At 40.5% G+C, this 25,266-nt stretch overlaps 1 protein-coding gene and 4 non-coding genes across 5 annotated transcripts; 4 read left to right on the top strand and 1 right to left on the bottom strand.

Moving 5' to 3' along the window:
• Positions 1-4,758: 4,758 nt before the first annotated feature.
• TRNAA-AGC (transfer RNA alanine (anticodon AGC)) lies at positions 4,759-4,830 on the top strand. Its single transcript has one exon. It is a non-coding gene; the product is annotated as a tRNA-Ala (tRNA).
• A 7,038-nt stretch (positions 4,831-11,868) lies between these two features.
• Positions 11,869-11,942, top strand: TRNAT-AGU (transfer RNA threonine (anticodon AGU)). The gene has a single exon. It is a non-coding gene; the product is annotated as a tRNA-Thr (tRNA).
• A 5,205-nt stretch (positions 11,943-17,147) lies between these two features.
• Positions 17,148-17,219, top strand: TRNAA-CGC (transfer RNA alanine (anticodon CGC)). The gene has a single exon. It is a non-coding gene; the product is annotated as a tRNA-Ala (tRNA).
• A 2,500-nt stretch (positions 17,220-19,719) lies between these two features.
• On the top strand, positions 19,720-20,552 carry LOC108540133 (40S ribosomal protein SA-like). Its single transcript, XM_017889100.1, has one exon. The coding sequence runs from the start codon at positions 19,767-19,769 to the stop codon at positions 20,550-20,552; it is 786 nt and encodes a 261-aa protein (XP_017744589.1). The 5' UTR covers positions 19,720-19,766.
• Positions 20,553-23,009: 2,457 nt separating this feature from the next.
• Positions 23,010-23,081, bottom strand: TRNAA-AGC (transfer RNA alanine (anticodon AGC)). Its single transcript has one exon. It is a non-coding gene; the product is annotated as a tRNA-Ala (tRNA).
• Positions 23,082-25,266: the final 2,185 nt, after the last annotated feature.

Genomic DNA, 25,266 nt, shown 5'->3' with positions numbered 1-25,266 from the left:
TTTTTTTTTTTTTTTTTGTTTTTTTTTGAGACAAAGCATTTCCCAGGCTGGAGTGCAGTGGCATGCTCTCAGCTCACTGCAATCTCCACCTCCTGGGTACAAGTGATTCTCCTGCCTCAGCCTCCCAAGTAGCTGCGACCACAGGTGTGTGCCACCACACCCGTCTAATTTTGTATTTTTAGTACAGACGGGGTTTCACCATGTTGGCCAGGCTGGTCTTGAAGTCCTGACCTCATAATCCACCCGCCTCGGCCTCCCAAAGTGCTGGGATTACAGGCATGAGCCACCATGCCCGGTTTACTTCTCATTATTTCTAGTGCAGATTTTAGACTTTTAAATTTACAACTAACTTTAGATTTACAGAAAAGTTACAAAACAAATACAGAGTTTTAATATTTCCCACCTAGATTCTTCTAATCATTTTATATTTTTGGTATACATAGTGGTTATCTTTTATCGGGCATTAATTATCAATTAGAATATGAAAGGATTAAGCAAAAATGATGTTCCTGAAGGAGAGGTGCCAGGTTTCTCAAGGAGCGGCGCCAGGACAAAGAAGGCCATAGTCAGGAATGCAGGGTACTTCCTCTACACAGGCTTTCTTTTTTGTTTTGTTTTCTTTTCCCCAGTGATATTTTCATAGCTATTCATGTTTCACTTCCTTGTAAGAATGAGAGAAGCTGAAAAACATATAAGCTGCCAGCACCATAGAAACCCCATCAAGTGGAACACATGTTCTGTTCACATATTTCACCCACAAATTTACTGCCTTTTCCATGCACTTACCACACACTGTGGCAGTAGCTTTTGCAAAACTAGCAAGAGTTTATTTTCCCTTCTTTACAATTTTACGGACAAAGTATTTATTCTTACCATAGCTCTTAGCAACCTTGGATACGAATTATTTTTCTCTTTTCTTATTAAGTAGAGAAGTTTCCCCTTCTTTACAATTTCAAGGATAGATTTATTCTTACCATAGCTCTTAGCTACCTCAGATACAAATTTTTTCTCTTTCCTTATTAAGTAGATAACTTTCCCCTTTTCACTTAAAGGCAGCACTTTATGGCTTCTCTTTGGCATACCCAAACTGTCTGCTGTCTTCCTCTAATCTTAATATCTGTGTGAACACAGTGTGATGATCAAAACCAAGAAAGCATCAATGAATATATGAGAAGGCAGAAGAGCAGAGCATTTTCTCATTGATCATCCTACTGGTCTCCTCCCTTCACCTCAATCTTCACAGTACCTGCCATCAAAAGTTTGGTCTAACAATGCGAACAGATGGCCATAGATACCAACAATTTCTAAGTGAGTGGGTGGATGGACATTGGACAACAGAATAATGGCTTTCAATGAAGTACAATACTGCCAAAAATAATAAGTGAAAAAATAAACAAGTCTGCATTAAATGAATTAGGTAACCTACCCATGCCAAAATATTTCACACTATTTACTTCTCTGTATTTCTTCACTCATCTCATTTTTTCTTCTTTTTGAATAGATAAATGAAATATATTCTGCAAACATCCATTATCATCAGAAGACACCCCATGTGGAAGAAGCAAATTATTTTTGTGCTAAAATGGATATTATCAACTGCAAAGAAAAAGGTGACTATTTCACAAGTGAGCCAGAACCTTTACAGTGTAGTACAAGAGCAATTGCTACCTTTGCTTTTTTCCCCCCTTCTTCAATATGATCACCACGCTTTTCATTACGCAGCTACTCAGTATTTCTAGTCCACTGATTGACATTTTTAAAAGTTTTCAAAGGTATTAATATGAATACACATTTTTTATGTTGAATTAGCCAGAGGAAAGCAATTTCTATCTGCCAACTTTACTTTTTTCTTTTCACCTGGCTGTCTCTCTTCACATTCTAGCCCCAAGAAGGAAATTCCATTTCTTTACTCAATGGCTGCATTCTTAGATCCTGTTTTAAATATCTTTGGTTAATGAGTTCACAAGCAAGGAGTATGAGAAACTGGTGCAAAATCTCCACTAACTTATATGAGTTCAGAAGTTTGTTTCTTTGTCTCTGATTTTTAAGAGCTTTAATAAAATAAAATCAACCTGAGACACATTCATACTAGAAATCCTGAAAACAGGGTTTGTGGAGGACAAAGTCTGCCCTTTCCTCACCAACCTCTTGCCAAATCTTCAGCAAACATTATATAAGACCTCACTAGGGCACGATGGCTCACACTTGCGATCCCAGAACTTTGGGAGGCTGGGGTGGGTGGATCACTTGAGGTCAGGAGTTGGAGATCAGCCTGGCCAACATGGTGAAACCGCATCTCTGCTAAAAAATGCAAAAATTGGCTGGGCATGGCAGTGGGTGCCTGTAATCCCAGCCACTCAGAAGGCTGAGGCAGAAGAACAGCTTCAACCCAGGAGGCGGAAGTTGCAGTGAGCCGAGACCACGCCATTGCACTCCAGCCTGGGTAACAGAGCAAGACTCTGCTTCAAAACAAACAAACAAACAAAAACTTATTGAATGGATCAGATAATGAGATTTCAAATTTCCTAGTGGACATCTAGAATTATTGATTGAAGGATTGGATGAGAACTGAGAACTGTTCAACATTGAAGACAACATGTCTTCCTATGAGTGATACTGACATTGTCAAAGAGAAAATGAATCCAAAAGTCACTCTTTTTCAAACTGTCTTTTGAATTCAGGATTTTTGTCTCTAAAGAAAATATCTGGAGCAGGTGCTTCGGAGGAAATCTGTCTGGCTTTGAAACTTGTCCTGCTACGTGTTGGCTGTGAGCTATGTGGCCCATTATTTCACCTCTGAAAAAGTTGGTTTATCAAAGGAATTATGCACTCATTTAATGTAACCCGTTGTTATTACATTATCCACGTGTAATCTCCAGCTACCTCAAACATTCAGGGTCATATTGACCACAGTCAGAACTCGACCTTGGATTCTATAAGTAGGATTCCAACTTGCCCTTGAGAAACCCAGTTAATTTCAGTGACTTCAAAACTCAAACTTCCCCACACCTAGTAGTAAATGTGCCTCAACTATCACTCTCATGGAAAAGACATTATGATTCAGTTTGAGAGCACTAAATCCTGGATTTGAGAAAACTTTAAAACCAATAAAAGCCTATAAAACAAAACAAAAAGGTGGAAATGCCCATTTCCAATTTAGGGAGGAAAGCAATATACAGCCCCTACAATGAAGAACACAAGATGTTCAGGTAATGTCAATTAAATGGAAGCTCATCTATACTAAAAACATGAGACACATTTTTGTTTCCTCAGCTTTTGTCTGCCTTACTCTGGAAGCCTTAGAAGTGGATGATCAGTGCTTGATGTGTGCTGCAGAAGAAGGAGCTGTCCCCAAGGCTTCCTGCTAATTCAAATAACAAAGCAAGCGAAGAAAGACAGAAAGGGGAGAGAGAGAGCGTACTACATTTAACGGAGTTTCACTCTTGTCGCCCAGGCTGAGTGCAATGGCGCGATCTTGGCTCACCGCAACCTCCATCTACTGGGTTCAAGCGATTCTCCCAAGTACCTGGGATTAGAGGCATACGCCACCACACCCGGCTAATTTTGTATTTTTAGTAGAGGCGGACGGATCACCTGAGGTCAGGAGTTTGAGACCAGCCTGGCCAACATGGTGAAACCCCGTCTCTACTAAAAATACAAAAATTAGCCAGGAGTGGTGGTGGGCACCTGTAATCCCAGCTACTCGGGAGGCTGAGGCAGGGAGAATTTCTTGAATCCTGGAAGGGGAGGTTGCAGTGAGCCGAGGTCACACCACTGCACTCCAGCCTGGGTGACAGAGCGAGGCTCTGTCTCAAAAATAAATAAACAGAATAATTGTTTTAAAAACATATGCGTATATATGTTATATATACATATATTAAATATATATATATGTTAGGAAGTAACCACATATTTTTTAATTGAAGAGATTTTGAAAATGAAAATGTCTTTAACCCTGAATAATTTGTTAGAAAATTAAACTTTCAATTTGATGGTCCAGTGTTTGAGTTCCTTTTCAGACCCTGATAGTGTTTTTTGTTTCCCTCACTCAGTTCTAATAGAATCCTAGTAAAACCCAGCTTTCTCCTGGATAAACTTGTCTATGTTTCATTCTCCTTGCATATGTTATTTTGGTTCAACAGAAGTAAGAAAAGCCAGTGTAACTCCATGACTTGAGGCTGTGTATTCTGTTCTACTGCAGGGGAGATCATCTATTTGCAGTTCTCTTGTATCTAGAATGTAGTTATAAGGTCAAACTACCGTGTAAAACATTTACCTGGATTGGTTCTCTTTTTAAATTCTGATATTAATTTGAAATTTTTTTTTCTATTTGTTTTCAAATTTAAAGTACTTTTTTTCTGTATAGTTGTTAGTTTTATTTTTAAATTTGGCTGTGTAAACCATTAACATGATTCCAGTAAACAAAACTATACAGAGAAGTATCACTCAAGAGAAATTTTCAAGCTGCCAGAGATTGTTACATCTTGGGACCCTCTCAGGTGGAGGACTGGAAGAGCCCTTCAAGCCTCTTCTTGGAAGCCAAATTTGGGGTGGGCTGACAAGACTGGAATGGTAATATTTTTGTGTAGCATCAAATTACTCTTCTCTTGATGTACCTGTAAGATAGAATGAAAAACCTAAAGGTTTCAGAAACAGAGTCACATATAAGGGATCTTTGTACTAAATTTCAGATTCTCAAAACGCTCAAAGATGAAATTATAATGTTTAGGATATAAAAAAAGCCATGACTACTATGGAGGGGGTGTAGCTCAGTGGTAGAGCGCGTGCTTAGCATGCACGAGGCCCCGGGTTCAATCCCCGGCACCTCCAGTAGGTTGGTGTAATATGTTCCACCGCAAATGACGATGTGCGGGTTTCCTCCTGAGTGGCAGTCTCGATTTCCTGTGGTGTTTAAAAAATTCACCCTGATTTACAGGAAGATAATCTGCGCTACTATCCTATGCTAGAAAAGTTTACTTTCTGTTTGTATTTTAAACATTTTCTATTTGTATTTTAAATTTTAAATTGACAAGTAAAATTATAATTTTATAATTATAACACACACATGCATTGTGGAGTGGCTAAATCGAGCTAATTACCATATGCATTACATCACAGTTATTTTTGTAGTGACAACACTTTAAAATCTCATCATGTTTCAATATATTGTATTGTTTTTACCTATAGTCATCATGTTGTACAATAGATTTCTTGAACTTCTTCTAATTGTAATTTTGTATTCTTTTGCCAACATCTTCCCAATGCTTCCCCTACCCTACCAAAGTTACTTGTTGACATTTTTGTTATTCACTTACTCTCTCTCTAGCCACTCTGAGCAATCACTGCTGTGTGGGCTACAGTCTTGTAGTTCACAAAAATTTAATGGGAAAAATTAAAGTTCTGAGAGCAGGAAAATCACCTTAACTTGAAAATCATCTCCTTAGACACTTAACCACACTTCCACCTCATCTTTAATGCACCTGAGACTAGCATCAGGAATTAGTTCAAGAAGGTTTATTCTTGGATTTGGGGGAAAGTTTAATATTAATATTAGAAGGCTGGAGCTTTTTATTTATTTATTTATTTATTTGACGGAGTTTCACTCTTGTTACCCAGGCTGGAGTGCAATGGTGCGATCTCGGCTCCCCGAAACCTCCGCCTCCCGGATTCAAGCGATTCTCCTGCCTCAGGCTTCCGAGTACCTGGGACCACAGGAGCGTGCCACCACGCCCCGCTAAATTTTTGTATTTTTAGTAGAGACGGGTTTCACTGTGTTAGCCAGGATGGTCTCGATCTCCTGACCTCGTGGTCCGCCCGCCTGGCCTGCCAAAGTGCTGGGATTACTGGCGTGAGCCGCCCCGCCCGGCAAGGTGGAAGCATTTTTTAAAAGTCAGCCTGCTCAAGTACTTTGGAAAAAGTAGCATCCTGTGGGATGAAGAACCCAGTAATGAAAAGCAAGGCTTTTGTTACACAATGTGTGGAGCCCAAAGTCTATGAACAGCACTGGTCACAGACCCATGAGACTGCCCCTGGTGACAGGTATAGAAGAGATCATCCCCAACAAAGAAGCCATTTTCTTGTTTCTTTACCTTCTCCTAAAAGATAGAAAAGTAGATGTTCAACAATGCCAGTTGTGAACTGAGGAGGCAGGAGATGCTTATTCACCACAAAGACTTGCTACCTTGTCCTCCCCGTATTGAATCGTGAAGTGAAAGAAGCGAGAGCGCAGAAAAACTCCTTTGTCTTCTACCTGTGCTGAGCTGAGACTCTGGGTATTGTTGAGAGAGTACCACCTTTTGAAAAGGCTGCAGGCCGGGAGCAGTGGGTCACGCCTGTAATCCCAGCACTTTGGGAGGCCGAGGTGGGCGGATCACGAGATCAGGAGATGGAGACCATCCTGGCTAACACAGTGAAACCCCGTCTCTACTAAAAAAAATACAAAAAATCAGCCAGGCGCGGTGGTGGGCGCCTGTGGTCCCAGCTACTCGGGAGGCTGAGGCGGGAGAATGGCGTGAACCCGGGAGGCGGAGCTTGCAGTGAGCCAAGCTTGCCCCACTGCACTCCGGCCCGGGCGACAGAGCAAGACTCCGTCGAAAGAAAGAGAGAAAGAGAGAAAGAGAGAGAGAGAAAGAGAGAAAGAAGAGAAGACCTGCAAGAAGGAGGAGGAGGAGGAGGAGGAGGAGGAGAAAGAAGAAGAAGAAATGTAGTGGAAGTCCTAAGAAATGTAGTGGAAGTCCTAAGCATTTATGGAGACATCAGAGAANAGAAGAAGGGGAAGGAGGAGGAGGAGGAGGAGGAGGAGGAGGAGGAGAAAGAAGAAGAAGAAATGTAGTGGAAGTCCTAAGAAATGTAGTGGAAGTCCTAAGCATTTATGGAGACATCAGAGAAGGGCACAGACACAGCATCACATGAACAGGGGGCACAGACACACCCTCTGCACTGAGTTACGACAATCCCCTTATGTTTGTGGGATATTTCTACCTTTTCCCTCCCAGTAGTCTAAATTTGTAGTCCTAATAATAACTTTGATGAATCAACATAAATTGGATTACACAATCCAGCTTATGACAGAAAATAGTTTTTGTGTTTCACTTAAACTACGAGAAAATATTTTAGAGGGAGACCTGAGTGCATAAGGCAAAAAGTTTGAAGGAAAAATAAAGACTGTTGTATCTGTTGAATAAAATGTCTAGGAGGCCATTGATTTGGACTAGGCTCCTCCACTAAGCCTAACAGACCAAACTAATATGGAGTTGAAATACAGTAGCTGAGCTTTAATTACTTGCTGGAGGCTCTGTAACCAATTAACAAATTGAGCTGTAACCAATGAGGTTGTCTCCACTGTATTTCTGTTTCCCATAAATGCTGTTAGACCATGTTATTGGTTGGCATTCTCTGAACCTGCTCTGGTTTGCAGGGTTGCCTGATTCTTCAGTCTTTTTTGTTTTGTTTTGCCATGTTTCATTTTGTTGTTCTTTGCTCAAATAAGCCCAGTTAAAATTTAAACTTGTCTAAGGATATTTCCGTGAAACATGAAAAAAGGACTTTGGTCACAGAAAAGATGATTGGTCTGGTTTGTGTTAATTTAGTGCTTGCTCAAATAATTCGCCACTTTTTAAAAGAAACCAAGTGGTCACTAAAGTCAGAGGCCACACTATAAATGTTTCAAAAAAGGAGTTTAGGAAACCTGCATGTCAGGCCAGGAGCTGTGGCTCACGCCTGTAATCCCAGCACTTTGGGAGGCCTAAACAGGCAGATGACCTGAGGTCGGGAGTTTGAGACCAGCCTGACCAACATGGAGAAACTCCATCTCTACCAAAAATACAAAATTAGCTGGGTGTGGGCTGGATGTGGTGGTGCATGCCTGTAATCCTAGCTACTCAGGAGGTTGAGGCAGAAGAATTGCTTGAACCCGGGAGGCGGAGGTTGAGGTGAGCTGAGATCACACCATTGCACTCCAGTCTGGGCAACAAGAGCAAAACTCCTTTGCTCTTGAAAACAAAGAAAACAAAGAAAAGAAACCTGCATCTCTCTTACCGCACAAATTTGGACAACTTTGAGTCACAAAAAAATCACCAGTTGTTTTGTGAACTAAATTACACAAGCTCTAGAACACATGCTCCATCCAAAGTAAATGGGAATTGTCTTTTCCAGGCAAAAAGTGCCACACCAAGCCATTCCGTGCCACCAGCTTTATGCAGCATCAAAGTTACATTTTCCACAGAAAACACTCCCTCCACTTTCCCAGAAAGACCATCCGCCCGTAATGTCTGGTGATTCAGCCAAGCACATATTATAGGAGCATGTTCCTGGAATCTACAGCATAAATGAATTGTATTAAAAACTTCTCCCCTCTCTAGTAGAGACGTCAGTTGCTGCTTACAGGTCCTTTTGGAGTGAATGCTGTTGTCATTCCCCTGAGACTCAAGCCTGTCAAATATACCAGACTCTGGCTCTCTCTCTTCTGTTTCTATCAACTCCCATTGTCATTTCAATCTTCTTCGCTGCAGATTCGATCTCTGGATCTACTCCACCCCAAATGCTGTCGTTATCATCAATGACCTAGGCAGGGTTTTTGTGCTCTATTTTGAATATACATTTGTGTGTGTACATATATTTAAAATTGCTCATATATCTATATATAAAATGGCTTATATACACCTATTATTATACATTATAATAATGTATGTATATAAATAATATAAACTACATATTGTATGTTTTATGTACATATTTACATTATTATGGGAGTGGCATCCCTTTCCCTTGCCATATTCTATTGGTTAGAAGTCACAAGTCCCAATCACTCTCAAGGGGAGAGTATTACACAAATACTTGAACACTAGGAGATAGAAATTATTGGAGATCAACCTAGGGACTCTTTGTCAAAGTAAGCTTGTGCAAAATTAATTGTGTTTTCCAGGCTTTTAAATATACTCCTACTGTAATCTGAATATTTGTGACTGCCCCCATCAACGAAAATTCATATGTTGAAACCTAATCAGTGATGTCATTAGGTTAGGATGTAGGGCCTTTGGAAGGTGATTAGGTGATGAAGGTGGAATCTTCATGAATGGAATTAGTGCTCTTATAAAATAAGCCTGAGAGAGACTTTTTTCTGTAAATGGCCAAGTAGTAAATATTTTAGGATTTGCAAATCAAATGGCCAAATCAAGGATATTATGTAGGTACTTATATAACAAGGGAGAAAAAAAGTCCACTCATATTTATTAATGAAATTCAAAATACAATACTAATTGAGTGTAATGATTGATAATGAGAAGAATTAAATCATCATTATAATAAAATTATTATTACAGATGGGGGCTCAAAGTTAGTGTTTCTATCATCAAAGTCATTGGCTAATGCTCATCTGTTAATGACCTGTAGTATAATTTTATTTATTTCACTTTGAAAATATCTTTTCATAAAGATAGGAGATGTCAAATGGCTAATATTAATCTGTGAGTATATGATTTGGGGCATATTCATTGCATGGAAGACATTTATGGATTCTAGTAGGTTCATCTCTTTATGTTTGCTTTTAGCATGTCATTACATTGCAAGTTAGTCACTTCAAAGTGAGACTTAACTTGAAACTCCTCAATTACATAGTTAAGTAGATTTTGAAATACGGAAATTGCTTTTGCACTTGCATTAAGTTTTTAACACACTGTTGGTACTTTAGTTCGAGTTCAGAGAATATATCTGCTGAAAATTTCTGTGGGATTGGAGAATTGCCTCTTTTAACTTTTGACAGCACAGGCAGTGCACAGGGCAGCTTGATATTACTATGATTCTAGCAGTTAGCTGTCATCAAAATGACTTTACTGCGGTACAAGTTTTGTATATGAACATTGTTTTGCCTTGTAATTTGGGGCTGAATTTATTAAAAAGCATTATCCAGTCTGAAACAAAAGCTAACTTCCAAAGCCATTCAGTGCCTGATCATAGTAATTGAGGGCAGTTCTTCCCCTTCAACAAAAAATTTCCATCTCAGCCCTGAGTTAAAACAAAACAAAACAAACAAACAGACAAAAAACACACACACACAACTTTGCAGCGTTAAGTCATTAAACTGCTGTGTGATCCCTCTTGTCAGGACCTTCAGTTTCTAATTTCTGATGGCTGGTCTACCAGAGCAAATTAAGTCCACTGTTGACATTACAGTTCAAAAACACCTGATACCATCAAATATTTTCCACAAATTATCTGTTGATGAATAACACAATAAATAACAATAGCCTTACATTTATCACAAGTTTTTTAAACTTGTTCAACCAAGCCTCTTTCTGTCCTTCTCATAATTTTATCATCACTAGCTGTAACATATCTTAGCAGATTTAGCTTCAGGTTGCAATGAATTATTGTTTTTTCACCCTCTTAGAAAATACTGTACTTCTAGGCCGTGCATGGTGGGTCATGCCTGTAACCCCACTACTTTGGGAGGCCGAGGCAGGTGGATCACCTGAGGTCAGGAGTTCGAGACCAGCCTGGCCAACATAGTGAAACTCCTGTCTCTACTAAATACACAAAAATTAGCTGGGTGTGGTGGTGCATGCCTGTAATCCCAGCTACTCAGTACTGAGGCAGAAGAATTGCTTGAACCCGGGAGACGGAGGTTGCAGGGAGCCGGAATTGTGCCACTGTTCTCCAGCCTGGGCGACAGAGTGAGACTCTGTCTCAAAAATAAAATAAAATAAAATAAAATAATAAAATAAATAAAATAAAAGACTGTTGATAGAGATTCGAATCTTCATTCCTTACACTAATAGTTTGAATGCTTATCATCTGAGCTACATGAATCTATCGATCTACCTGGGACACACATATATATTCCACTAACTCATTTGGTAGCTGTAGTCCTAATCTGTGAATCTCCTTTGAATTCTCCTCTTTGCAGAGAAAGTTCCATTTTCAAGGGACAATATAATCGCTAAAGCTCCAGAACGCTCTGTTTTCCTCCCTCCTGTCTTCCTTGTCTCCCATCTCTTTATGATTCTATGTCAAGAGCTGTAAAGTTTCCTAGAAAAAGTCGCTGAAGTTATTAGCTCCTTTACTCATTTTCCTTCCTTTTCAAACTTGTGTAAATCATAGGAACTGCATGAGCTCATTTCCAGGGGTTGACTTTTAAAGTGAAAGAACTTGTGGCACTTCCCTTCTTTCACAGATGCACAATCTAAACATTAAGTCAAATGCCTTAGAAAGCCTAAAATGGGCCGGGCGCGGTGGCTCACGCCTGTAATTCCAGCACTTTGGGAGGCCGAGGCGGGCGGATCACGAGGTCGGGAGATCGAGACCAGCCTGGCTAACACGGTGAAACACCGTCTCTACTAAAAATGCAAAAAATTAGCCGGACGTGGCGGCAGGCGCCTGTGGTCCCAGCTACTTGGGAGGCTGAGCCAGGAGAATGGCGTGAAGCCGGGAGGCGGAGCTTGCAGTGAGCCGAGATCGCGCCACTGCACTCCAGCCTGGGCGACTGAGCGAGACTCCGTCTCAAAAAAAAAAAAAAAAGAAAAGAAAAAAAAGAAAGAAAGAAAGCCTGAAATAAAAATATTTCTCATATTCTCATAGTCCGTTCTCTTTTGATGTTGCTTCAATTTTTCCCTCGGCTTGAGTTCCCATAAGGCAATGAGGCTCCAAGCCTCATTATAACAGTAAGGTTATAAAGAGCAAGAGAAAAAGACTGGCAAATCAGTGCTTCCACCAAAGCTGTTATTCTCTGTCTTGAACGTCTGTGGGTGGGATCAAAGGCCAAATAAAATCCAATAAATGAACAACTTTTGTTTTAATTAAAAGGAAAATCTAAATTCTACTGCAAATACCAAGGTATACTCTGATAGAAGGAAACCAAGGGCAGTTTCCACAGGCTCCGTGGCTTAGTTGGTTAAAGCGCCTGTCTAGTAAACAGGAGATCCTGGGTTCGAATCCCAGTGGGGCCTCGGTTAGGTCAAGGTGAGAGTGTCTTCTATGCCAACTCTCTTTAAACTTGAGGTTTTTCTGTCGTTCCTGTCTACCATCAGGGATCCTCCGCCCCTGATCTTGGACATAACAGGTGGCATCCAAAGACTTTGGAAACACACTGACTGTACATCCTCCAAACGTAAGACTACATAAAAATAGCAAAGAGCAGTACGGTGATTATAGTATACTGCCTATTTTTTTGTTTGCTTTTTTTTTTTTTTAAATACAAGCCATATCTTACATTGGGATTTTCTGTGCAATGTCATTTCAAGTATTCCAATTTTATATAAAGAGTTAAGAACAACGAATTGAAGTTTAGAGAGGAAATGTATACTGTAGGTGTGGATTTTAATACGGTACTGGCCATGCTCTTGGGATTATAATTCAGCTATAGGCGTGTGAAGAGTTAGAATGTCTTCAATTCTCCAAATTTGTAAAATGTCAACTATGAATTAATAATCTGTAATTATGAATGTCGATTATAGATACTACAATTATATGTACGTGAATGTCGATTTAATATTGATGAAGGTCAGCGACATAATTTACAGGTCCAGTGTAAAATGAAAATACAGGGTCCCTTATTCAAAAGCGGGGCAACTGCCATAAAAGTGCTAAAATACAAAGCTTTTCCCTTTCAGTCGTTCTTTTTTCAGCCTGTCATGGTATTTTCATTTTCTGTCTAAAGTCACTCTAATTAAGAAAAAATAAAATAAAATTGTAAGTATCAAAATGAATTTTACAGTTCATCTTTATTTCACACATCAAAATTCATGGGGCATCGCGATTGCTTTATTATATATGGAGAAGCAAAAGAAGGCAGACATGTAATTCCTTTGCTTGTGTGCCATGTTCTTTTGCTCCCCTGAATATCAATTACTAAACATAAATTGAGAGATGCAGTTCATACGAAATTTTAAGACTGCAAAGGTAGATCGCTGGTAGAGTATCTGAAAAGGCAAAGTTGCCAAAACCCTGAATTGAACCATTCTCCTTTAGATCTTCAGTCTAATACCCTCCCAACCAAGCTATCTCAGCTTACTGCAGTCTGAAAACTTCATTCAATTTCTCTTTCAATACTTCGATTGTTTCCAACTTTTTAGCTTTCAGGTTTCTTAAGTGCTTTTATTATACAATGTATTTACCCACTAAGAAATACTTGGAACTTATTGACTCCTACATATGATGGCTGAATCCAATTCCCTGGCAGTGTGGAATGGATAGGTGGAGGAGGGACACAGAAGATAAGTGACAGGAATTTAAAAATAAACAAACAAACAAAAAACTTTCTGCTGTTCCACATCCTGTTGGTTGAGCCAGACACAGCAAAGAAAATTTAAAATAAAAGTAAAATAAAATGTGATGGTGTTCTTTGTTTTCTTTTCTTTTGTCTTTGATAATCTTTAAAGATGCAGAGAATCGGAACCCAAGGTTAATTTCTGTTAATGTGGGGTCAGGTTTCTGTCTCCTAGTGATGATTTCGAATGAGCTATTAATCCTTTGTTTTATCCTCTTCCATCTAGTCTTTGCCATAGTCTTTTGCCCTGGACAGTGCAGAAGTTTATGGCGTACAAATGGAGTAGCACTAAAGGGAGTCCTTTGGATCATGTATGCGAGTAAAGTGTATGAGAAAAGAAGGGGTGGTGGTTGGTGAGTAGCTAAAGAACAGCGACATTTTCAGGAAATGAAACCAAGACAGCACACATGTTAAGTATGCTTTCTACCACCGAGCAACACTCTCGTGATAGCCAAGCTCTCTTGCACTTACATCTTGATATATCAGTGTCAGTATTTCTAATTTTCAAAACATAATGGTTGGCGGGAGAAAATCCACTGAGATAAATCCCACTATTTCTGAAATCACTAAACTGGATCTCCTTTCATCGCTATACCACGAGAAAGGTTACTGAACTGCAGACTAAATGACAATGCATCTGCTTCTAGGACATTCCCAGTCCAACCTGAAAAGGGTAGACAATTGCTGAAACATGTTTGTATGAATATTGTTTTACTTGTACACGATTAACCTAGGGTGAATAAGTTTCTTTCTTTTGAACTGATAGAGCTTTGTTTTCCTTTGTTTTTCACATTGTGGAATTTGTCACAGACCATTGTCACAATTGTTTTGACCTAATTAAAGTGTGGAGCATATTGCTGCTAATTATTTTCAGTATTCCTCTTTTTATTAAGAGCTCGAACAAGTCTTTATTGTGGATCAGAAGCTGACTGGGAAACTCGGAGCTAGTTTTAATGTAAGAAACATCATAAAATTTTACTATTCAAAATTTAGGACTTAAATTTAGGGAAGACAATATCAAAAAGAACTGCCAAAATACAACTGTATTACATCAGGATACTAGATGTGTAATGTAAAAAAAAATTTTTTTTGCTGTAAAATTATTAGTTGACTAGGAATGGTGAGAAGGGAAAATTTATTAGGATTATAATAATAGTACACTAACTAAAGTCTTAGAAGTTTAGTTTCCTTTTGTCTTCAGAAAATTCTTTTCTTATTTTTATGTAAAATTGTAATAGTCCCTAGAGCCACATTAGTAAAGGAATTCCACTGAATATAAAAGTCTATATAGCCTAATGTATTAAGTTTTTTTCTGGAGATAGAAAAGTTCAGGGAATATGCCTCCTTGAGAAATATTTCACATTCATACAACTGAAGACTTTTAAAATTTTTTCTGGTGTAAATTAGAAAACTCAGGAGTTCTTCTAGATTCACCTTTCTCTACTACACACCCATATTACATTTGTCTACATGAGGCTGATATCTGTACCACGTGTCTCAATGACACCCCTCAACATAAAAAATGAATTTACACAAAGAAATGTGCATCTACACAAATAAATGAAGAGCACTGGGAATTATAAGGATGTAGTAAATATAAGAATTTTTTTGCTATTATTTAAATATGTTTAAAAATAATTATTTAGAATACAAATAGTAACAATATGTTGTGGAGTTATAACATATGGAGAGGTTATGTTGTTAACATTAGCACAAACTCCGTAGAGAAGAAATGAACATATAGTGGTGTAAAGTCCTTATCTACCTTATCTATACATGAAGTAATATAATACCACTTGAAGTTACAGTGTGATTTTTTACATGCATACTATAAAGCCTAAAGCATCTACTAAAATTGAATCGCAGGCCTAAGTGTAAAACATAAAACTATACAACTTCTAGAAGAAAACATCTTTGTGACCCTAGGTTAGGCAAAGATTTTGTAGATATGACAGCAAAAGCGTAAAATGTAATAATTTGAACTCATCAAAAATTTAAAAGGTCTTGCTCATCTTTCGGGCGTATAGCTCAGTGGTAGAGCACATGCTTTGCGTGTATGAGGTCCAGGGTTCAATGTTCAGCACTTCCATGGTTTTGTTTATTCGATTTCCCCAAGTACTTTTATACCACACATACCTTCAGTAACGCAATGCGGAAGCCTCTCTCCTACTTTATGCCTTCAGTTCTTTTTTTCCCACCCCCGGCTCACACAGAAATAAAGCATGATTTCTGTGAAGCAGAAAGAAAGAAAACAAAAGAAAAAAAAATGTGGTATTCAACCATCACGAATGCAATAGCACTAAACCAGCTTCTCACCTATCTTTCTTTCTAGCAATGTTAGGAGAACGGAAGAGAACACGAAGAGGAAGAAAAAAAAGAATGTCATGGATTTTTTTTTTTTTTTTTTTTTTTTTTTTTTTTTTTTTTTGCCGTAATAGCTAATCCTGAAGACACTAGCAGTGGAAATTACTTGGGTGTAGTCCTAAGACACAGCAGTGGGGGAAAATTAGGATGGTTTTCCAGCCATCCCAGGAAAAACACTTCGGATAACAAATCGAATTCCTATGACACAGACTATTTATAAACCTTTATCACGTAGCTGGAATAGAACACAAGAATTTGAATAAGGGCTCTTGTATCTCGTGAAGGAGCTTGAAAAAAGAAACAAAAGTAAGGAAAGTCCCACCACCAACGTGCTTTAATTTTGAAGACAAAATCATGTTCATTCACTGTGGTGGAGAACATTTGGCTTTCAGATAAATTCAAGTGATGGAGAGGATTTTTTCCCTCTCCTCCTTCTTCCTTCTGTGCGGTCTTCCAATCCAGAGCTTCTGCATCCACTAGCAGGTGTCCCAGGTTCCTAGAACTGTGCCTGTCTGTGATACACACCACTTTTTTTTTTTTTTTTTCAGACTCGTTATGGAAGTGATAAAAAGCATCCCAGGGACAGAATAGCTATTAACTATGCTCTTCCCCTGCCGGCCAATCCAATTCTATTAGCTCTGTGCTATCCAGGACTTCCTTGCATTTTTTTCATTCATTGATGGCGCTCTGAACATTCCCAGGACTCTCCGGCTTTATTCTTTCAAACATCTATATGTATAGCAGACTTTCCTGTTGTGATAGCTTTGCTCAGTCGCCCATCCTTGCTTCACTGTTCTGCTTTTGCTGTTGCCCTGTTTATTTTTCTAGTCTGGAAAATCGTCAATTCATTAAAGTTAATAAAATTTTGCAGGTTTAAAAAAAAAATCCTTTGTGAACATAGTTCTTAAGGGAGGGTTAGAGATGGAGGTGTGGAACCAAAATTGAGGACAATCTCAGAGTTCGTGATGCATTAACGAGCACTGAGAGTCAACTGGAAAATGGATGTTGTCACAGCTTCCAACAAATACAGTGTGAATTCAACTCGCGGAAGGCTGCCTCTGGACCGAGCAGCATTTCATTTGAGTCAGTATTGCGGGAGAAAGTAGAAGTGTGGCAAACACAGCTCAGTTGGAAGAGCTCTGGATTAAAAGTCTAGACTAAAATCAGGGATCCTTCTCCATGACCGAACAGTCCTCAATGTTGGAAGTCTGTGCTTTTTGCTGATGGAGGAAAGTAGCTTTCATGCAGTTTGCTTGTGAATGGAGCTTGGAGCAGGCTAACTGGAATGGGAAAGTCCAAGGATAAGAAACTGTGTCATTTGGACTATAATCTTAGTGTCTTAGTATACTGTTATAAATGTATTAGGATACTGTTAGCTGCCAAACTATATCCAGTTCAGTGATTTCACGAAAGTAGTGGAATTTAATCCAGTGATCCTTCTCCAACCAACAGAAAATGAAACCAACAAACTGAAAACAAAGTGATATTTTATATATTAGCCAACAGGAGATCATCGTGGGTAGGGGGTGTAGCTCAGTGGTAGAGCGCGTGCTTCGCATGTACGAGGCCCCGGGTTCGACCCCCGGCTCCTCCAGCTGTCCGTTTTCTTCGTTCTCCTTTCTCATTCTTTGCATGCGTTTGTCACGCTTGCCCTACTTCTATAAAAAGAGGAGAGTATCAAATGTGTTGCTTTTAATACTATGCTGTTTATTCGGGCAGTCATCTGTGGCTTTTTATAAAACTTAGCGTGAGAAGAATATATTGCTAACGTGAGTGAAACAAGCAGACGTTGAAACGGGGCACAAATCACAAGGACTTCTTGTGGGTCATGGTATTATCATTTCTAACTATATGTAGATATCGACTTGTAGCCCAGCTTAAAAAAAAATCATAAATAGATAAATTTTCCATCAGGTCTCCTTGGCAGGAAGCACGAACCCTGCAGTCACACTACGGACCCATGCATTAGGCGGTATCGCTAAAGAGCGAGACTCAAAAAGAAAGTAAATAAGAAAAAGTTTTGTGAAATAAGAAAAAAATCAGAGAAAATTTTCCTTTCATCTCTGTTTTATGAGCATTAGGTCGTCCAAGGCTGAGGAGCAGAAAATCTTCCCACTGGTTGCCTTACGCATCTCTCCTCGGGCTCCTCCAACAGCCGCCTCTGCCGCTGAGAATTGAATTGTGAGCAACAGAGGAGCTGGGCGTTCAGTCCTAAGTTTTTCTGAGTGAGTTAGTAGGTAAAGGTTGTCCAAATGTAAGGTGGCACTCAGCGCTTTGCCTAGCGAACGCTTAAAACATAATTTGGATGACTGAAGACAGCTAGCTCTCCTTCGCTGGAACAGCTTACAGCCTGCAGCAAGCGATCTACCAAAAGGTTTTAAAGGTTAGGTCTTGGCTGGGCGCGGTGGCTCACGCCTGTAATCCCAGCACTTTGGGATGCCTAGGTGGGTGGATCACCTCACGTCAGGAGTTCGTAGACTAGCCTGGCCAACGTGGTGTAAACCTCTTCTCTACTAAAAATTTAAAAATTAGCCGGGTGTGGTGGCCGGCGCCTGTAATCCCAGCTACTTGGGAGGGTGAAGCAGAAGAAACGCTTGAACCCGGGAGGGGGAGGTTGCGGTGAGCCAAGATCGGGCCCCTCCAGCCTGGGAGACAGAGAGAGACTCCATCTCAAAAAGAAAAAAAAAAGTTAGGTCTTGGGTTTTGGCAGCAGTTATTTTTATTGCATATTAAATCGACTTTCACAGGAAATGTACACAAAATATGTAATAGAAAACACCAAATAACTATGTAATAGAAGACGCCAAATAATCCCCCCTCCCCCATTCCCCAAACCAAAACATCTAGCTGAAGTAAAAATCTCAGAAGCATTGCCAAATAGCGTAATTAAATCATTTGCTTTCTACATTTCCTCGATGAACTTCAGGGTTTTTTGTTCTTGAGTCTTAAATGAATTAATCATACTTCACATATCACTGCACCAAAGGCTCCAAAGGCAGGTGTGGCCAAAGGGGTGTGGATGAGGAATAGGACTAGATAAAGTTGCCTGAATTTCTAGAAAGAAACACTTGTTAAAGAGTCAGTAAAAATTATGGTATATCATTGTTCTGCACTTTCTTTTTGGTACAAATCGTGTGTGGGTGAATGTATCAAAATCGATACCAGTTTTCTTGGTCAAAGCCTTTGCATGCTACCTTTTGTATTAGAAAAGGAAGTTTTAAATGCGAAGTTGAAATTCCAAATATAGCATCAAATTTCCTTTGTTTGGAAAAAACTAAGAGCACGCTCCTCCCAGTTCCTTAAGGAGTGGGAGAGGGAGCAAGGATGAATCACAAGCTCAGTTTTCTCTGACACCCAAACCCAGCTCAGAGGTTTTAACCAGCTAAGTCACAGAGTCCCCCGGCAGGCCTATCCCCATCAGGTATGTTATGGTCATGCTGCTGTCTGAAATATTTCTGGGCAAAGACAAAATGATAGGCCTTCTTTCACTTGACTCCTGATCCTTGCCTCCTGATTGGCCCACAGGGTCGCCAAATCAGTGAAAAACAGCTTGGACCACCTTCCATTTTGCCAAGCATGGATTCTCAGGGCATCTTTTACTTCTTGCGGTTTATAACCCTACAGTATTTAGTGTGGAGCCCTCAACACACCTCTCAGGCAGCTATCAAAAGCCATGAAAGACAAAACATCCCCATGAAGCAGTAGAACTCTGGCCGTTGTAATCCATGAGGGAATCCGTATTTTGGACACCCCTTTCCAGGAAAAGGGAATAGCTAAGCCCTATGACCTCAAAGCTTCACACACAAACAAGCCTGGCCAAAGTTAACTCACTTGGCTTCAGGTTGGAGCTCCAGTGTGTTTCTCTTTCTCCAGGTAGTCTCCACCCTATCACAGATTTCCCACACCATTGCACCAGGGCCCCTGAATTTTCACTGCTTCTGACTGTCCACCCAATTAGAAATGCTAGGAGGAGGTACAAAAAAGCAGAACTCAGAAAGTTGTCTGGGTAAATCTACATCCAGATGGAAGAAGAAAACAAGTCCCAAATGAAAACCTATGTGTGCTTTTCCGCGTTACCCACAGAAGAGTCCGTACGGCGTTGTTCTGGATTCCCGCTGTAACTTAAAGGGAAACTTTCACGATGTCCGGAGCAGTTGATGTCCTGCAAATGGAGGAGGAAGATGTCCTTAAGTTCCTTGCAGCAAGAACCCACTTTGGTGGCACCGATCTTTACTTCCAAATGGAACAGTACATCTATAAAAGGAAAAGTGATGGCATTGCTCTTGCCATTGCTGCCATTAAAAACCCTGCTGATGTCAGTGTTATATCCTCTAGGAATACTGGCCAGAGGGCCGTGCTGAAGTCTACTGCTGCCACTGGAACCACTCCAATTGCTGGCTGCTTCTTCACTCCTGGAACCTTCACTAAGGGGATCCAGGCAGCCTTTGGGGAGCCATGGCTTCCTGTGGTTACCGGCCCCAGGGTTGACCACCAGTCTTTCACGGAGGCATCTCATGTTAACCTACCTACCACTGCTCTGTGTAACACAGATTCTCCTCTGTGCTATGTGTACATTGCCATTCCATGCAACAACAAAGGAGCTCACTCAGTGGGTTTGATGTGGTGGATGCTGGCCCCCAAAGTTCAGCACATAAGTGGCAGCATTTCCCGTGAACACCCGTGGCAGGTTATGCCTGATCCCTGCTTCTGCAGAGATCTTGAAGAGATTGAAAAAGAAGAGCAGGCTGCTGCTGAAAAGGCTGTGACCAAGGAGGAATTTCAGGGTGAATGGACTGCTCCAGCTTATGAGTTCACTGCTACTCAGCCTGAGGTTGCAGACAGGTCTGAAGGCATGCAGGTGCCCTCTGTGCCTATCCAGCAGTTACCTACTGAAGACTGGAGCACTCAGCCTGCCACAGAAGACTGATCTGTAGCTCACACTGCTCAGGCCACCGAATGGGTAGAAGCAACCACTGAATGGTCTTAAGCTATTCTTGCACAGGCTCTTGGACAACATGGAAATAAGGTTGACGGCAAATAAACATCAGTTTCAAAGAAAGAAAGAAAGAAAGAAAGAAAGAAAGAAAGAAAGAAAGAAAGAAAGAAAGAAAGAAAGAAAGAGAGAGAGAGAGAGAGAGAGGGAGGGAGGGAGGGAGGGAGGGAGGGAGGAAGGAAGGAAGGAAGGAAGGAAGGAAGGAAGGAAGAAAGAAAGGAAGGAAGAGAGGGAAAGGAAAGGAAAAGAAAAAAGAAAAGAAAGAAAAAAGAAAAACCTAAGTGTATGCTGTCACAGTCACTGCTCTAGCAAACTCTTCAGTGAATCATCATGATCAGGAAACTCAGCAGTGCCTTTGTCTCAGGGAAGCTTCAGTTCCGTACCTGAGACCTACAAAGAAACACATAGGAGGCATTTAAGTTTAAGTGACTTAAACTTCTGTTACAACCTCCTTACTCTTACCCCGTGCTCCTGGAGAGATTCTGAAACCTCAGCCATCACAATGGCACAGATAATAGACACTTTCTTTTTTTTTTTTTTTTTTTTTTTGAGACTTTCCTTCTGTTGTTAAATTTTGGAGTGTCCAAATATGTCCACATAAATTTTAGGAGGTAATCCTAAACCATTGTGCCTTCTCTTTTACTTTTAACTTTCTGTCTAATATTTTTCTTGTTTGTGCAAAATCTGTATATTCCTGAATACGTGAACAAATTATGTATCAACTTCTCGGTTCCATCCCAACTTTTGTCTCCTGTCCCCATCCCTGCTAGAATTAACTGAATGAGGCTCACTTGTGGCTGGAAAGTCACTGAGATGGGGGTTTAGAGGCAAGGCGACATTTATAACAGAGCCAACCAGAAATAACCTCCAATAAAGAGTCAAAAGGTTTTAGACTGGAATGTAGTGTTTCCTGAGCCTGAGGAACTGCCCTGAGAACTTCACTGGTATTCCCGTTTGTAACTTACAGCTCCGTAGTGAACCGATAATCACCGGATAGGGCGAAAGATGGGGATCTTTACAATTGTAAGGTCTACCTCAGATGATTATCATTCAGGCTTGAGAACGCCAACCTAGAAAGTGAAGCTGCAGAAACTGTAGTGAGCTGAGCTGCTGGGGGAAATTTAGGTAGGAGCAAGCAATGGAACCGAATCAACGGGAATGGGAGAAAGTGGAGGTGAAGATGACAAGAGGTGGTGAAGAAAACCAGTGGGGAGATAGTAGGAGGCAGGTGGTTGCAGAAGAAGAAGGGACGAAGGAGAGAGCCTGAAGCCAGATCTTTACGGAGGCCCAAGATTTGAATGGCCGTGAAAGTGCCTGCATTGCCAGTGTCTCCTAGGCTCCTCTATAATGTTTTGTTTTGTTTTGAGACGGAGTATAGCTCTGTCGCCTAGGCTGCAGAACAGCGGCGCAATCTCGGCTCACTGCAACCTCCGCTTCCCGGGTTCAAGCGATTCTACTGCCTCAGCCTCCCAAGTAGCTGGGATTACAGGCGAGCGCCACCGCGCCCAGCTATTTTTCCTATTTGTAGTAGAGACAGGGTTTCGCCATGGTCTCGAGCTCCTGAACTCAGGTAATCCACCCACCTCGGCCTCCCAGTGTGCTGGGATTACAGGCGTGAGCCACCGCGCCGGGCCCCTCGGCTCATCTTTGGCTGTAGGAAACCAGAAGGTCTTTCCCTCCCAAGGGAGGTGAACTACAAGTTTCTGTTCCACAGGAAAACATAACCCTTTATGTCCAAGACTGACACCGCTTTGAGAGCGACCAGCGGCTTTTTCCATCTCTGAAAATAATTTTCTCAACTGTGTATTTTGAAAGTCTCGGAGTTTCGCCAGAAGTGTCTTTCTTTCGGACAAAATTCTAAACATTCCTTATTTAGAGAAAGCTGGGATCACAGCGCTCTCATGACTAGTGATTGGACCCACCTTTTGCCGCCCAACCAAGATTCTGTGAGTGGTGGAAATGTAAGGGGAGTATGAGGAAAGGTGGCGGGGAGGAGAGAAATCTAATGGATGTTTTCCAAGGGCGATTTTGTTTTTCTTTTCTGTCTTCCCACCCCCCACCCCCACCCCCGATTTCTTAATAGTATTGAGAAACGGCAGCAAAGGAGAAGAGTCTTATATGGCCAGCATGCCTGTTGCTTCACTGTCAGGGGATCTTGAATAAGCAGCTTCTCTATTTCAGTAAATGACTATAAAGCTGTGCTGAAGCAGTCAGGTTGGGAGGCTGAAGGAGTGTTAGGACCCATAGTACAAATGAATGACTACCAAATGGCTTACCTTCTCTGTGAGTAGAAAAAAACACAAGGTAATATATGCACAAAGAAAAAAGAAAAGACTGAAATGAAGTATTCAAACACTGAAACGAAATGCTCAAAGTATAAGAAAAGGCTTGTGGAGGTGCTGGGGATTGAACCCAGGGCCTCATGCATGCTAAGCATGCGCTCTACCACTGAGCTACACCCCCGCTCGAAACGCTTCTTTTTTACTGGTTTATTATATAGTGTTATCTAAAGGTGAAGCCTTAGGCGTGATAGGTTAAAGTCCACTATGTATGACTCAAGTTTCTGAAATTTCTGAATGGAGTCTTGTCTTGACGCTGTGTCAAGAGAAGAAAGGCATTCTGGACCGAAAGACCCTTGGATCCTCCCGTCATCTATTTCAAGGACTGCTTTTAGCCAACTGTCTGTGTCAGTTTCCGTCCACCTGGAGCGAAGTCCCAGGATTGAATCTTCTTGTATGCTTGTATGTGTTCAGATTCTCTCCTTTTAAAAAAAAAAAAACCTTCTCTGCCTATGAAGCTCCCAACACACACACACACACACACACACACACACACACACACACACACACGGTAGTGCCAGAGAATATAAAGACTAGTTCTGTGAGTGCTGCAGAGAAAACCTAGATCCAGGTGATGAGATAAGACAAGACGCAGCAAAAGAAAAAGCTTCTTCACAGCAAAGAAAACAATCAACAGAGGAAAAAGGCAAACTATGAAATGGGAGAAAATATTTGCAAATCATTTATCTGATAAGGGATTAATATACGAAATAAAATTTTTAAACTGCTACAAGTCAACAGCCAAACACACACACACACACACACACACACACACACACACACACACACACAAACTTAAGATCCCAAATAACCTGATTTTAAAATGAGCAAAGGACTTGAGTAGACATGTCTCCAAAGAAGACATACAAATAGCCACTAGGTATGTGAAGAGGTGCTCTTAACATTACTAATCATCAGGGAAATGCCATTCAAAACCACAATAGATACCACCTCACACCTATTAAGATGTCTCTTATTAAAAAGAACTCAAAAAATAAGTGTTAGTAAAGATGTGGAGAAATTGGAACCCTTCTACAACTGTTGGTGTCTAAAATAATGCCACTACTATGGAAACTAGTATGGAGTTTCTTCAAAAGATAAAAATAGAATTACCACATGATCCAGCAATCCCACTTCTGGGTATACGTCCCCAAAAAATCGAAATTTGAATCTCAAAGAAACATATACACTCCCATGTTCACTGCAGCATTATTCACAGTAACCAAGATAAGGAAACAATCCAAATGTCCATTGACAGATGAGTGGACAAAGAAAATGTGGTATATACATACAATGGAATGTTGTTCAGCCTTTTATAAAAAAAGAAATTCTGCCATTTGCACCGGCATGAATGATTAACCTGGAGGACATTATGCCAAGTGAAATAAGCCAGTCACAGAAGGACAAATATTTCATGATTCCACTTATATGAGGTATCTAAAATAGTCAAAGTCATAAAAGCAGAGAACAGAATGGTGATTGTCAGAGGGACCAGAGGCAGAGGGAAAAGGAGAGTTGTTGCTCAGTGAATTAAAATGTTAGTTATGAAACATGAAAAATTCTAGAGATCTATTGCACAACATAGTGCCTTCAGTTAACAATACTATAATGTACACTTAAAATTTGTTAAAAAGATAACTCTCATGTTTAAGTCTTCTCGCAACCCATGCACATGAAAGAACACAAAGAAACTTTTGGAGTTGATAAATGTGTTTATTACCCTGATTGTGGAAATAGTATTATAAATGTATGCATATGTCCTCACTCACAAATTGCTTACATTCAACTTGTGTAGGGGTTTTGCATATATCAACTGTACTTCAATAAAGTTGTTATTAACTCCTGAAAAACAACCAAACAAGCAAAGACAAGAGGTTAATTCACAACACTTGACAAAAACAAAGAGTGACAAAGGCGGCAGTTTTGCACATGGTTGTGTCCAACATCTGGATTTGGAAATGTGGCAGCGGCTTCATCGGCGATCCTACAGCTCTGTTTTTTTTGTTGTTGTTGTTTGTTTGTTTTGTTTTGGTTTTGATTTTTTATAGAGATGGGATGGGGGGCGGAGGGCGGGTCTGTCTTCTCCCTATGTTGCCCAGGCTGGTCTTGAACTCCTGGGCTTAAGTGATCCTCCCGCCTCGGCCTCCCAAAGTACTTGGATTACAGGTGTTTGCCGCCAAGCCTGGCTGGCTCTGGTTTTAAAGACAATACAAAAGAAGACGCGCGGTGGCTCAAGCCTGTAATCCCAGCACTTTGGGAGGCCGAGACGGGTGGATCACGAGGTCAGGAGATCGAGACCATCCTGGCTA

The sequence above is a fragment of the Rhinopithecus bieti genome, unplaced genomic scaffold, assembly GCF_001698545.2.
Source record: "Rhinopithecus bieti isolate Rb0 unplaced genomic scaffold, ASM169854v2 scaffold_18466, whole genome shotgun sequence".
Lineage (NCBI taxonomy): Eukaryota > Metazoa > Chordata > Mammalia > Primates > Cercopithecidae > Rhinopithecus > Rhinopithecus bieti.
Note: the sequence above shows the minus strand (reverse complement) of the source record. Positions and strands in the feature narration are given on the sequence as shown.

Bases quoted from the DNA above. Each gene is read 5' to 3' on its own strand.
- LOC108540133 (XM_017889100.1), top strand. From the start codon at position 19,767: ATGTCCGGAGCAGTTGATGTCCTGCAAATGGAGGAGGAAGATGTCCTT.